At 62.7% G+C, this 11,305-nt stretch overlaps 3 protein-coding genes across 3 annotated transcripts; all 3 read right to left on the reverse strand.

Moving 5' to 3' along the window:
• Positions 1–1,056: 1,056 nt before the first annotated feature.
• LMXM_10_0670 (conserved hypothetical protein) lies at positions 1,057–2,031 on the reverse strand (the record flags this gene model as incomplete). The annotated part of the gene is made up of 1 exon (XM_003872856.1): positions 1,057–2,031. The coding sequence occupies one exon, from the start codon at positions 2,029–2,031 to the stop codon at positions 1,057–1,059; it is 975 nt and encodes a 324-aa protein (XP_003872905.1).
• Positions 2,032–3,134: 1,103 nt separating this feature from the next.
• Positions 3,135–4,649, reverse strand: LMXM_10_0680 (hypothetical protein, unknown function; the record flags this gene model as incomplete). Its single annotated transcript, XM_003872857.1, has 1 exon — positions 3,135–4,649. One exon carries the CDS (start codon positions 4,647–4,649, stop codon positions 3,135–3,137), a length of 1,515 nt encoding a protein of 504 aa, XP_003872906.1.
• Positions 4,650–5,697: 1,048 nt separating this feature from the next.
• LMXM_10_0690 (conserved hypothetical protein) lies at positions 5,698–10,731 on the reverse strand (the record flags this gene model as incomplete). Its single annotated transcript, XM_003872858.1, has 1 exon — positions 5,698–10,731. The coding sequence occupies one exon, from the start codon at positions 10,729–10,731 to the stop codon at positions 5,698–5,700; it is 5,034 nt and encodes a 1,677-aa protein (XP_003872907.1).
• Between the last annotated feature and the right edge of the window lie 574 nt (positions 10,732–11,305).

Here is an 11,305-nt window from a genome sequence, read left to right on the forward strand (position 1 = left end):
GAGTGGGTGCGGTTATCATGCGTGCCGGAGCGTGTGTGTCTCGCTTCCGCGAGAGCCGCGCAGTCTCACATGGTGCCACTGACGCAAGCCAAAAAAAACCCGTACAAGGGAGAAGGGCAAACCGAGAAGAAGGGTGGGGTGGGGGGGGCGAGTCGATGTGTGCAGAGGCTGTGGTGCGTCGATGCACGCGCCACAGAGATACAGACGCGGGCTACGAGAGATACTCGCTGAAAGACGTACACATACACATACACATACACATGCACATGCACACAAACCACACTCGCCACCCCCTCCCCCTCCTCCTTCTCCCCTTCCTCGCTCGGTCGCTGCAACGTGACCGACTTTGGCCTTTTAGTTTAACACGAACGTGCATCAAAGAAACGATTGAAACAGGTGGCAACAGCGAGGGCGGCGAGGCGGACACGACGTCCCCCCTCCCCCTCCCTCCACCTGGTCTGCCACGAGAGACGAGGAAACACGAGAGAGAGAGTGAGGCACCCGCCACCCGTACGCGAATCGAAACACAGACAGACGCACTGGCAACGCCGCCGCTGCGACGGTGCGTAAGCACATACACATGTGTGTGTGTGTGCGCCAGGGGTCACGCCACCGCTGGCGGCACCACGAAGATAAGTCGGGATCAGAGCAGGCGAACAGATGCTCAAGAACACATGCACATGGGTAGGCGCATGCGTGCACGATGGAGAAGTTCGAAAACACGAAAGACGCAGGCAATAATGTAAGGAGATTGCACCCACCACCGTCTTCCTCGGTTCAGGGCATGGGGGCGGAGGGATGAGGTGGGGTGGGGGAGAAGGAAGTGGGTGAGGTGAGGCAGGGTGAGGGGTGGGGGACGGCGCCGCACTCCGCCCCCTCCTCCTCCTCCTCCTTTGTGGTTGAACAGCCGCCCATCATGCTTGACGCTGCGTGGGACACCACGACGCCACCCACCCCACCCCCTCTCTGCCTATCACGCATCCTTGGCGCGGTTTGCCCTCAGCTGTGTCGCGCTCGCGCTCTCTCTCGCGCTCGCTCGCTCTGTCTCGTTAACCTTTACACCGCCTTCGTCGTCGGCCTCACCGCCTTCAAGCGCGGCACACCCTTGCAAAGGCCCACCCCGACCAGCGTGCCGATGAGCGTTGGCTGCCAGTCGAAGTACAAGATGCACACCCCACCCACCCAGCACGCGTACTTGATCCAGCCGCTGAAGCTGCTCAAGATGCTCATGGGCGTCAGACCGTAGTAAAGGTACTCCATTACAAACAACGCGGCAATCACGTCCCACGGACCGAACTGCTTCTCCGGGGCGGCCGTGCTGCCATAGTAGAGGTAGTTGCTCAGCCACATAATCGCGCCCGAGAGGACGGCGGTGCCACCGCAGTACATCATCAGTCCGCGGGAGCCCAGTGTAGGCATGACGTGGTGGCACATGGTGTGCAGCAACATCATCGCATACGTCATGGCAAGGAAGTTATTCGTCAAGAACGAGTGCAGCAGCCACGTCCACGGGCGAACGTTGTTGTCGACCCCCCACTTCTCCAACCACCAGCGCTCCTCCGTGTTACTACCGGTGCTGCAGAGGCAAAAGACGGTGAAGATGACGAAGTTCATGGCGTTGACGCTGTTATAGATGTGCGGGAAGTTGGCGTAGTCGTCGCGCAGGCCGCGAACATGATCCATGAAGCTCTTCTTCCTGGCTTGGCCCTTGGCGTTCTTCTTGTTCTTGCTGCCCTTCGCGGAGGAGCCAGTCTGTTGATCGCCGTCCTCGTCCCCACCCTCCGTCTTGGTGTTCGACTCGTCACCCTCCGTACCGGTCTCCTCGGCGTTGCGGGCCTGCTGCTGCCGATCCTTCGCGCGTATCCAGCGATACTGGATGGCGTTCTGGGAGAGCAAGGAGGGCGTGGACAGCCGTGCCCTGCGCAGGAAGGTCGGCGTCGGCGTCGCACCGCAGCTAACAGGACTAGTACGAAGGTTCACATAGGGAGAGCGGAACTGGCGCTGAGGGATCCATGTTGCTGCCAGCGCCATCGACGGTGTCACGGGCAGAAAAACAGCCGTTGTCTTCATCGCCCCACGGAAGCACGGCAGCGAAGAGGGGCCGCTCGGGTGCGTCACGCTTCGCAAGACGGCCGAGGCGACGGATGTCGCGACTACGCAGGCACCGCGGAGGCGAAGCATCTTGTTACTTGGTTATATGTAGTTCCAGCTTCCACCCACGCAGGGAGGGGGGAGATGAGTGCAGACGTTGGTGACAAGAGAACACCAAGGTGAAGGGAGGGAGAGGGTGTCAGAGATGGTTCGCATGCGTTTCAACAAGGCGGAGTACAATGCGCCAAGACAGAGACACCGTCTACAACGAGGAGAGAAGTCTGCATGGGTTGATGGGGTGGTGCGCGTCTGGGAGGGCGTGGACATGCTGCTTAGGACACACGTCCAGAGCGCCCTCTTCGCCACATGTAGACGTCGTCCCACCCACGCTGTGGTCTCACGGACCTGTGCGCGCAAGGTGACACACACACACACACATACATAGCGTATCATCATTGCCTTCCATACACGAGGAAGAGAGATGGCCCTCTCATGCGCAGCCACAAGGCAGACTTAGCCCAGGTGGCTTGGGGGAATCGGGTGTGCACGAGCTACTATCTAAGAGAACACCGAGCAAGCAAAGCGGAGGGCAGGCTGGAGGCAAATGTTAGGTCGGCCCCGTCGCCGTCTCGAACATTACACCGCATAACCGACGTATGTATGTGTGTATGTGTGTATGTGTGTGTGTGGAGAGGGAGGGAGACGCATGCACCGAAGTACACACATACACACTCGTCTGCCTGTGCCTGTGCAGGGAGGGTTAAGCAGGGGTCCTTCCTCATCGTCCCCCCACACGGAAAATGACCGACACACCCGCACACGTGCCACTCCCCGCCTCCGTCGGAGAGGAGTAAGCTGGAAAGGTGAGCTTGTCGTACGCTGACGGGTGCACAGGGAGGGAGATCGGAGCCGTTCGCACACGCTGCCGTGTGGCAACGACGGTGACGTCGTGTTTGCCTCGCCACAGACACTGTCGTCTACGTCCGCCTCAGCTTCGACGTCACAGGCACCCCCGTCCCCCTTGCGCACCTCCGTTTCGTCCTCTACGTCGAATCCTCGGTATGCATGGAGAAGGACGAAGGATAGCCGCTGGCGGTGTGGGACCGAGAAACGTTGCGCCACGGATGCTGCTGGCGGCGGCTTGCTTCTTGGAGATAAGAGTCTTCTCCATGGTGCGGCTGCCACTGCAACGCATGGGCTGATGCGTATTGCGAGTTGCTCTCTCGCATGCTTGCAGAGGGCTGCCCGTTCACACGAGCATCGATTCCGGTCTTGTTGAACGGATTATGTGGTTGCGGCGTCGGCTGTGCCTGGTGCTGAGTAAGGGTCTCTCGGAGAAAGTGGCAAAGGTCAGCGATCTCGCGGTGAATAGCGTCCAGCTTCCGTTGATTCTGCTGGTGCTTGAGCGCGCGTGTGTGGGGATCAGTGAACGCCGCCGCAGAGCGTGCGTTTTTCGGGGTGGAGACGGGGGGTGGTGAGGGAGCAGAGACGCAAGTCGATACCCGAGATGATGTCGTTGCTGGTGCTGCTGTTGCCGCCGCCGGAACACCCGCGCTGTGACTGCTGCGGGACGGCAGAGACCGACGGACGTTCTTTTCGGAAGAGGCAGCAGTATGGGTGACAGTAGGGAGGACGGTGTCGTTGTTACTAGGTCGGTGCACGGTGGGATGGCCACGGGCTGCTGCTGCTGCTTCTACTCGATGCGCGCTCGACGACGGGAATGGCAAGGCGCCCGCACCGTGACTCGTGTAACGTGCCATGTCGGTGATGAGAGTTTCCTGTAAAAGCTCCTCCAATCGCGCCAGCTGCGTCGATTGCGCCTGCATCGTCTCCTGCATCGCCAGCAGCGTCGAGCACGCCTCGACCGCTTCGGGGCGATCCGGCTGTGTCGGCGAGAGCAGGCACCGGTGTCGCTGCCACAGTAACGCGTGCGGTGGCTCTGCTGTGCTCGTGTCATCCCTTGCTTCTCCCGTAGTCCTCATCAAGGAGTACGCTCGCGCGCCCTCATCAGAGCTATCGTGAGATATCGAACGACGCGCGACGACCAGCATCTCTCGCATCTGGCGCAGCTGTTTCTCCTGCTCCATTTTCAGGCGCTGCAGCCACGGCATGACCCACGTGGGTTGCGATGAGTTAGCATCGCCATCCACATCGCAGGCGCGCATGCTTCGCGGCCCGGCGTCGTGAGTGCGTCGGTGTTGGTTGGCGCGCTCGACCGACGAAGAGGGCGACGTCGATGCCGATGCTCCTGCACAAAATGGCGATGCTGTCACCTCTGTAGTGTCCTCGGTGCGTAACCGCAGCGGCGGCCCCACGTGCGAGCCTTCCATGCCCAACAACTCCAGAAGTGCCTCACGCACGACGCGGCCCAGTTCGTACTCATCTTCCATCAAGCGTTTCACGTCGCTGGCACAGCGCACAATGTCGTGATGCAGATGCTCCAAGGACAGCCGCGGAGGGGGCCGAGGGAGTTGCAGAGGACGCTGTGACGGTTCGTACTTCTGCAACTGCGGTGGTGCTGCGGATGGCAGAGCTAGAGGTGGGTTTGATTTACACATCGCCTTGGCAGGGGCCTCGCTGTCCCCTGTTTTCGCCCCCACATCAGCTGCGATGCCCGCTGATGTTGCCGTGTGGGGTGCCCCCTCGCTGCTCTTCTTGTCGTTCCCGCCCTTTGCACAAGCGGCAGAAGCTCGAGGAGGCGATGGTGATGTGCGATCTACCTCTGTGTCTCGCTGCTGCTGCGGTTTCTGATGGCGCAGCTGACGATGCGCTGCGCGCAGTTCTTCGAGTTGACGCACCTGTTCGTGCAGCTGGACTTCGCTCATCGACACACGCGCCGCAGCCTCTGCTCTACAGCGACTGCTGTGCAAGCCGCTACCTGATGAGTGGCCGTGGTACGCCCGCGGCTGCTCGTGTGCATCCTCGTGGTGGGGCGTTGTTGTCGTTAGCGCCTCAACGACTGCTGCAGGCAGCGCCGATCCCTGTGCGGCCGAGAGTGCGGGGGCCAATGATGAGGACAAGGCCAGCGGAATGCGAAAAGATGATCGATGGAATGGTTGTTGCGTCCAGTGCGTCACGTCTCTGGGGCGTGCGTCCGCGGCAGACATGCCAAACGTATAGAGGGCACGCCACTGTGCCTCTGAGCGCGCCAGGTCGAGAGAGAAACGGCGCTGCTCTGTCGGCGACGCTCGTCTGCATGCATGCGTGCGTGTGTGTGTGTGTCTGTGTCCGTGCCTGGAAGAGGGTGAGGGGAGGGGGGAGGGAGAAACGTGTGGAATGTGGGGTGCATGGGGGACAGGGGGCCTCGTCGCTGCAGAGAGTTCGCCATAATGCCTCCCTCACCATCGTTGGCATCGACAATGTAGTGAGGGGGAGAGAGGCCAAACACCAGCACAGACCTCTCCCCCTCTCACACACACACATCCCTATACACCCCGACGTGAGCGAGCGCGTCTGCCGCCGACTCACCATACAACGGCAACAGAGAAGGGGAAGCCAAGCCATGAGCATCGTGTCTTTTCATCTATCGGTGGTGACGCGGATGCAGGCGGAAAGGCGCGCGCACACACATCGACGCACGCGCCCTCACCATGTGGGTATGCGCACTTAAAAGCACACCTTCAGCGCCTTGGCCGCCTCATCACGCACGTCGGAGCTGGGGTCCTTGAGCAGCTGACGCAGGATCTGAAGAATGACACCGGCGCGCTCCATCTCATCGAACTGAAGGGGCGGCAGCACGGCATCCGCGCTGGCTGCAGCACGACCATTCCTACTACCGCTGCCAGCGAGAAGCGGAGGTACGGGCTTGTTCATCAAGATGCTGTACGCTATGGTGCCAGAGGGAAGCTCCGGCTTGTAGGAGGACGTGGGCGTGGGCGTCGACGTCCCGGAGGTTGTAGCCTCGCCATCCTTTGCCTCCAGAAACTGCGCCGGCGTCGTCATGGCGTGCACCTCGGGTGAGCTCACAAGGAGCACCTCCAAGATAATCTTTGCCACCATCAAGCGCACATTCAGCACCGGATCTCGGGCAAGTTGGTCCAGCAGTGGAATGAACGTGGATGTCTTGTCCACCCGTAGCCGCATTGCGATGCGCAGGAGAGCACTACGGCTTAGGTACGTCTCCCATGCGGGCGCGTAGGCGTAGATGCGTGGCCAGAGCACGTCGTCGACGAATGTGTTTGCATTGAGCGAGCCGGAGGCGGCGGCGACGGCATCGGCAGAGGTGTCGACGCCTTCAGTGTCGTAGCCCGCGCCAAATTGCCTGCCCGCACTGCCCTGCCTCGTTCCGCCGCCGCCGCCCCCCGCACCAGTGCCGGGTGCACTCCGGCTGCTCGCGAGAGCGAGTCGCACACACATCCGCTCCACCGCGTCGAGCGCAGCGTCGCGGACCGCCTTGACCTTGTCGAAAAGGACCGCCACCAGCAACGTCAGCAGCTCGGTGCGAGCCAGTTGGTATAGCGGGTGCGTGTGCGCCCACAAGGCGGCGTCCTCACCGCCTTGTTGAGCCATTAGAGCGGCATCCGTCACGGAGCCGCGCGTCGTCTCGTCCGTGCCGCCCTCGCCAGACACGCGCCTGGCATTGACGGCGCTGAAGTCCATGAAGGAAATCCACTGCACATTTGCGTGTCGTCCGTGCGACGCGGGCGCGGAGGCAGCGGCGGTCGTCAGCAGCAGAGATCCACAGAGGTGGGCTAGGAGCAGCGCGTACTGCTCACGCAGCCGCCACAGGTCGTGCTGGGACAGCTGCCGAAGGCACTGAAGAAGGGCGTCGTACTGCACCTCATCGGGGCTGCGGTACGGCGCGTCTGCGTCGTTTTCTCTGCCCTCCTCTCCGTCCCCGTCTGGGCCGCAAGTCGGCGAAGCGTCGCCTTCGCCACCCATCAGCTGACCCTGCGCCCGCCCGTTGCGGGGCTGCCCTTGCCGCTTCGCGTGGGGCGGCGTTCGCATGCGCATCAGTAGAAAGTCCGTGAGCTGAGAGACGAGGGCCAGCTGCACTGTGGGCCTGTTGCCAGTCATCAGCCTCAGCAGCGTGTTTGTATTGGAGTGCAAGTAGCGGGCCCACACAGGCGGCTCTTCATCGTTTCTTGTGGATGTGGAGGAGGCGGACCGTGTCAGCGGTGACGGGTCTGCAACGACCAAGAGACTCAAGGTTCGCGATAGCCCCGCGAGGGCCTCGGCAGAGCGGCAGAGGACGCGTGTATCGCTGTCACTGGCAGCGGCAAGGACGCACTGCGCGATGGCGTCCAGTAGTTGCAAGAGCGGCTTGCGTAGCGAAGGGAGCAGCGAAGACTGCTGCGAGGTGACGCATGCCTTTGCGCGCGCCTTCTCATCACCAGCCCCGGCCGAAGAGCTCAGCCGGAGCACCGCCTCCGTTGCACTACCGAAGCACTGCGCCGCGCACCGCGCTGCGATGGAGCGCACCTCGACCTCCTCGTCATCCACCAGGTCATGCAGCGGTGCCGTCCCAAACTGCGCGGCGCACGTCCAGAGAGAGGTAAGGAGGTGCAGTGTGTGCCCCAGCCATATCTGTGCGCGCAGGTGATGGGCGGTGGGCCCCGGAGCGGGCGACACAGCGGCCCCCTCGGCGAGGGAGGACACGCGGACGATAAGCAGACAGAAGGTAGCGGTCAGTCGTGGCAGTCGCTGCGCAATCAACCACCGCGCCTTCCAGTTGATGTAGCGCGGCACCCAGCGCAGGGTGGCGGCGAGGAGGATGAAGAGCTGTGCGCACACGGCGTCGAGAATATGCGAGGGGGGTGCGTCGGCAACACTGGCCGGCGTTGATGTGCTAAGGAGCGAGCCGGCCTGCGGAGCGGCGGAGAGTTGTACGGCTGCCTCTGCCGTGAGGCGCTGCACTGCATCAAGAGCGGCTTCGAGAAGAGCGAAGTCTACGGAGGCGGGGCTCTCTTCTGCTCTGGACGGTGCTTCTGCCGCAGCGGTGTCGAGCTCTAGCACGCTGCCAGCGGCGGTCATAGCAGCCCACAGGGCCGGTGCCGTCATGGTCGTGCCAGCAGGATCGACGTGGCGGGAGGACGGCGTCGACGCGGCCGCCTCACCTGCGTGCTTCTCAGCAGCCCCGTGGTCCTTTTCCACCTGATGCTGGAGTTGGACGGTGACTCGAAGCACGTTCAGCAGCGGAGGAAGGGCACTGGGCGGCACCAACACCTGCAGCAGCATTGGACACACCGCCGACAGGGAGAAGACGCCGGCGACGGGTGCGGACGTGCCGCTGGTGCTCGCGTTCGACAGGGCGCGTGTAGATGCGCAGGAGTGAAGGATGCACGGGAAGTCGACGCAAAGCGGGAGCGCTCGCAGCAGCGCACGGCGCACAAGTCGGTGGAGACGAAAGACGGAGACGGCGTTGAGGGTACCAGGCAGCCACTTGGCGCTGCCCTTCTCCGTCCCTCCGCCAGCGGCGGGCGTGGTCGTCATCAGGAAGGTGGCGTCATCGGGCATGTTAGGGGTGGCAGCGGTGGCAGCACCCGCGGTGGTGCTCGCGCACGCGAAGCTGACGTCCCACGCGCTGTACGAAGCGAGACGGGACTCGCTTGGGCCGACGCCGACCTGCAGCATCATGCAGCTAGCATCCAGGCCCAACCGGTGGTGAGGGCTTTCTAACGTCGTCGTGGATGCAGCGGCGCTGCACACGTCAAGTTTCATGAGAACGTGGTGGCGCAGAAGAAGATCTGCCAGCAGTCGCTGTGCCGTGACCAGAGCAGAGCGCATGAGGCGCCCGATGCTGTCCGTGAGCACCTTCATCGATGTGGATGTCGGAGAGGGCGGCATTGACACTGTGCGCGCGGACACGGCAGCGGCGACGCAATATGCCACGTGGCGGCGCGTCATGCGGTGGAGGAACATCTGCAGCTCCGCTGTAGTCAGGAGTGGTTCAGCCGGTACGCGGATCCCTGACCATGCATCCACTTCCGCATCCGCATCTATCGAGGTGGCCTTGTTTTTCAGGTGGGCCGCACGGGAGCCGGCACTGCTTGACTTGGCCCTCTGTTGCTGCTGCTGCTGTTCGACCTCCCACAGTGCTGCTTGGATGGTGTGCAGCAACCCGCTCACCGTCTCCACAGCCGCCGCCACCGGGCCGGGGTACGGTGACTCCAGAAATCCCTGAAGCATCTTGATCAGCGAGCGCCACCGGCAGCGCAGCACATCACGACGTTCATCGCAGCACAGGTAATCAAAGAGTGAGAGACTGCCGTCCGCGTGCAGTCGAGCAGACCTGGACGTGTCCGCATCGGTGCTCGGGGACGTGACAGTTGCAGCGGGTGCTGGCGGGCCCAGCGCGTCCATCCACCGGACAAGGCCCGCCACCAACGCCCGCGCTCGAACGTTTACAGAGAAGAAGTCGTCACCGCTGCCGCTGTCGGCATCCGAGGCGTAGGCGGCACCGTAGAGGTCTAAGTCAGCGCCCGAGAGCGGCAGGCAGGCCGCTGGAGGCTCCGCTCGAATCGTTTGCCCGTTGTCCACACGCCGGCGATGCCTGCGGAAGCAGCGAAAGCTCGCCATTCCTCGGCTGGCAGAGGCAGCACTGCCACTCCTGCACCTTCCACAAGCGTCGCTCGCATCGTTGCAGAGGGAGGCGAGGGGACCGCTGCCATCAAAGAGCCATGGCCCTGTTAGGGCAGCGTAGGCCCCGCTCCACAGGAACTGCACGGACTCGTCCTCCAAGGCAAGGGCGTAGCAGCGCTTTCGAACGTCCTCTTCCGTAGGAGCGGGAGGGTCCGTGACGTCAGTTGCTGAAGAGGATGTGTTTGAGTCCCTGCCGCTGACAGTGGACGACGCGCGCGCTGCGGCGGCCCTCGCTTTCATGGTGAGCCGGTGCTTCCGTAGAAGCTGTTTCCGCACTGCCGCCATAAGCCGCGACGTCGACGACGCGCCATCGTCGGTGTCTCTCTTGTCCACTGCGCCGGCAGTCCAGCTCGGGTTGCTGTCCTCGCTTTCCAAGTATTCAGCCGCTTCGTTGGCATCCATCGACGTTGCTGTGGTTGTCATGTCTGCCTGCAGCACGGAGATCGGCACGTACTTGAGATCCCAGCTCTCCAGTGTCATGTCACGCTCGAGTGCCACACCAAAGAACAGGTGGGGAAGCACCACCTGTGCTGCGAACTGCCGCGTCTCCTCCGCACTGCTGGATGCGAGCAACAAGCAAACCGGCTGCACATCCTCGACAGACAGGAAGGCTCCAAAGTTGTTGCCGGCTGCGCTGTTGAAGGTGCTAGATGCGCCCGGTGAACTGCTGCTGGACGACGAGATGGTAGGCCCCAGCGGTGCGCGACGAGGCAGCGTCACCCCGAGCAATGCCATCCCGGCCACCAGCGCCAGCTGCGGGTCATCTTCTTCCACGCATCGCAGGAGATACGGCACAATCTCCGTCTCCGCCCAGCGGCTTCCGAGCCTGTGGCACAGGTGGGGGAGGAGAAGAACGGCTCGATAGCGGTCCTGCTTGCGCTGCCGCGGCTCCCTGGAGAGGTCTTCGGCATCACCGGCAGACACCAACGCTTCGGTCGCGCTACCGCCCTCATCGTCCTCGCCAGACCCGCGCGCTACTGCAGCGTAGCCGCTTCGATTCGGCAATGGCCAGTGGATGAGATTCTCCAGCACCGCCAGCGCCACCACGCGGTTCTCCATGCTTGGAGGTTCGTCGTTTTCTATGCTAGTGCCTGTGCTCGTGTGCTGCTATTCTGTGCGTGTGCGCATGAGAGGTGAGGTGAGGTGCAACGTGTGGGGGAAGGGGGGGGGTGCAGGGCGGTGCAATGCATAGCCGAAGGAGACTTCTTGGCGAGTTGGAGCGTGTAGGCGGGTCTTGAGGTTTGGAAGGGGGGGGGAGGGCGCAACAGAGAGAGAGAAACAGTGCTCATGCACGCGCAGAGTGTCCGAGAGCCTCACGGCACGCCTGGACGGGGCTCGGCACTCGCACTGATCCCAAAGGGGGTGCGTGATCGGCACCCTGTGAGGAGGCGTTCGCGTGCGTGCCACAAGCGCTTCGCACCGTTGCCCCCTTCAACGATAACCAGCGACCGTCCGTAGCCGTCGTTTCCTTCTACGGTTCTCTTGGTGCGTGTGTGCGCGTGTGTGTGCGTGTGTCCGTGGATGGGAATGCAGTGCTGCTTCACACGCGCAGACACACGCGGGCGCCAACACGCGCAGACACAGCAGTTGGAGGAGGGGGAGGGGGGAGAGGGAGAGGGAGGTATAGGTATGG

Source organism: Leishmania mexicana, chromosome 10, assembly GCF_000234665.1.
Source record: "Leishmania mexicana MHOM/GT/2001/U1103 complete genome, chromosome 10".
Lineage (NCBI taxonomy): Eukaryota > Euglenozoa > Kinetoplastea > Trypanosomatida > Trypanosomatidae > Leishmania > Leishmania mexicana.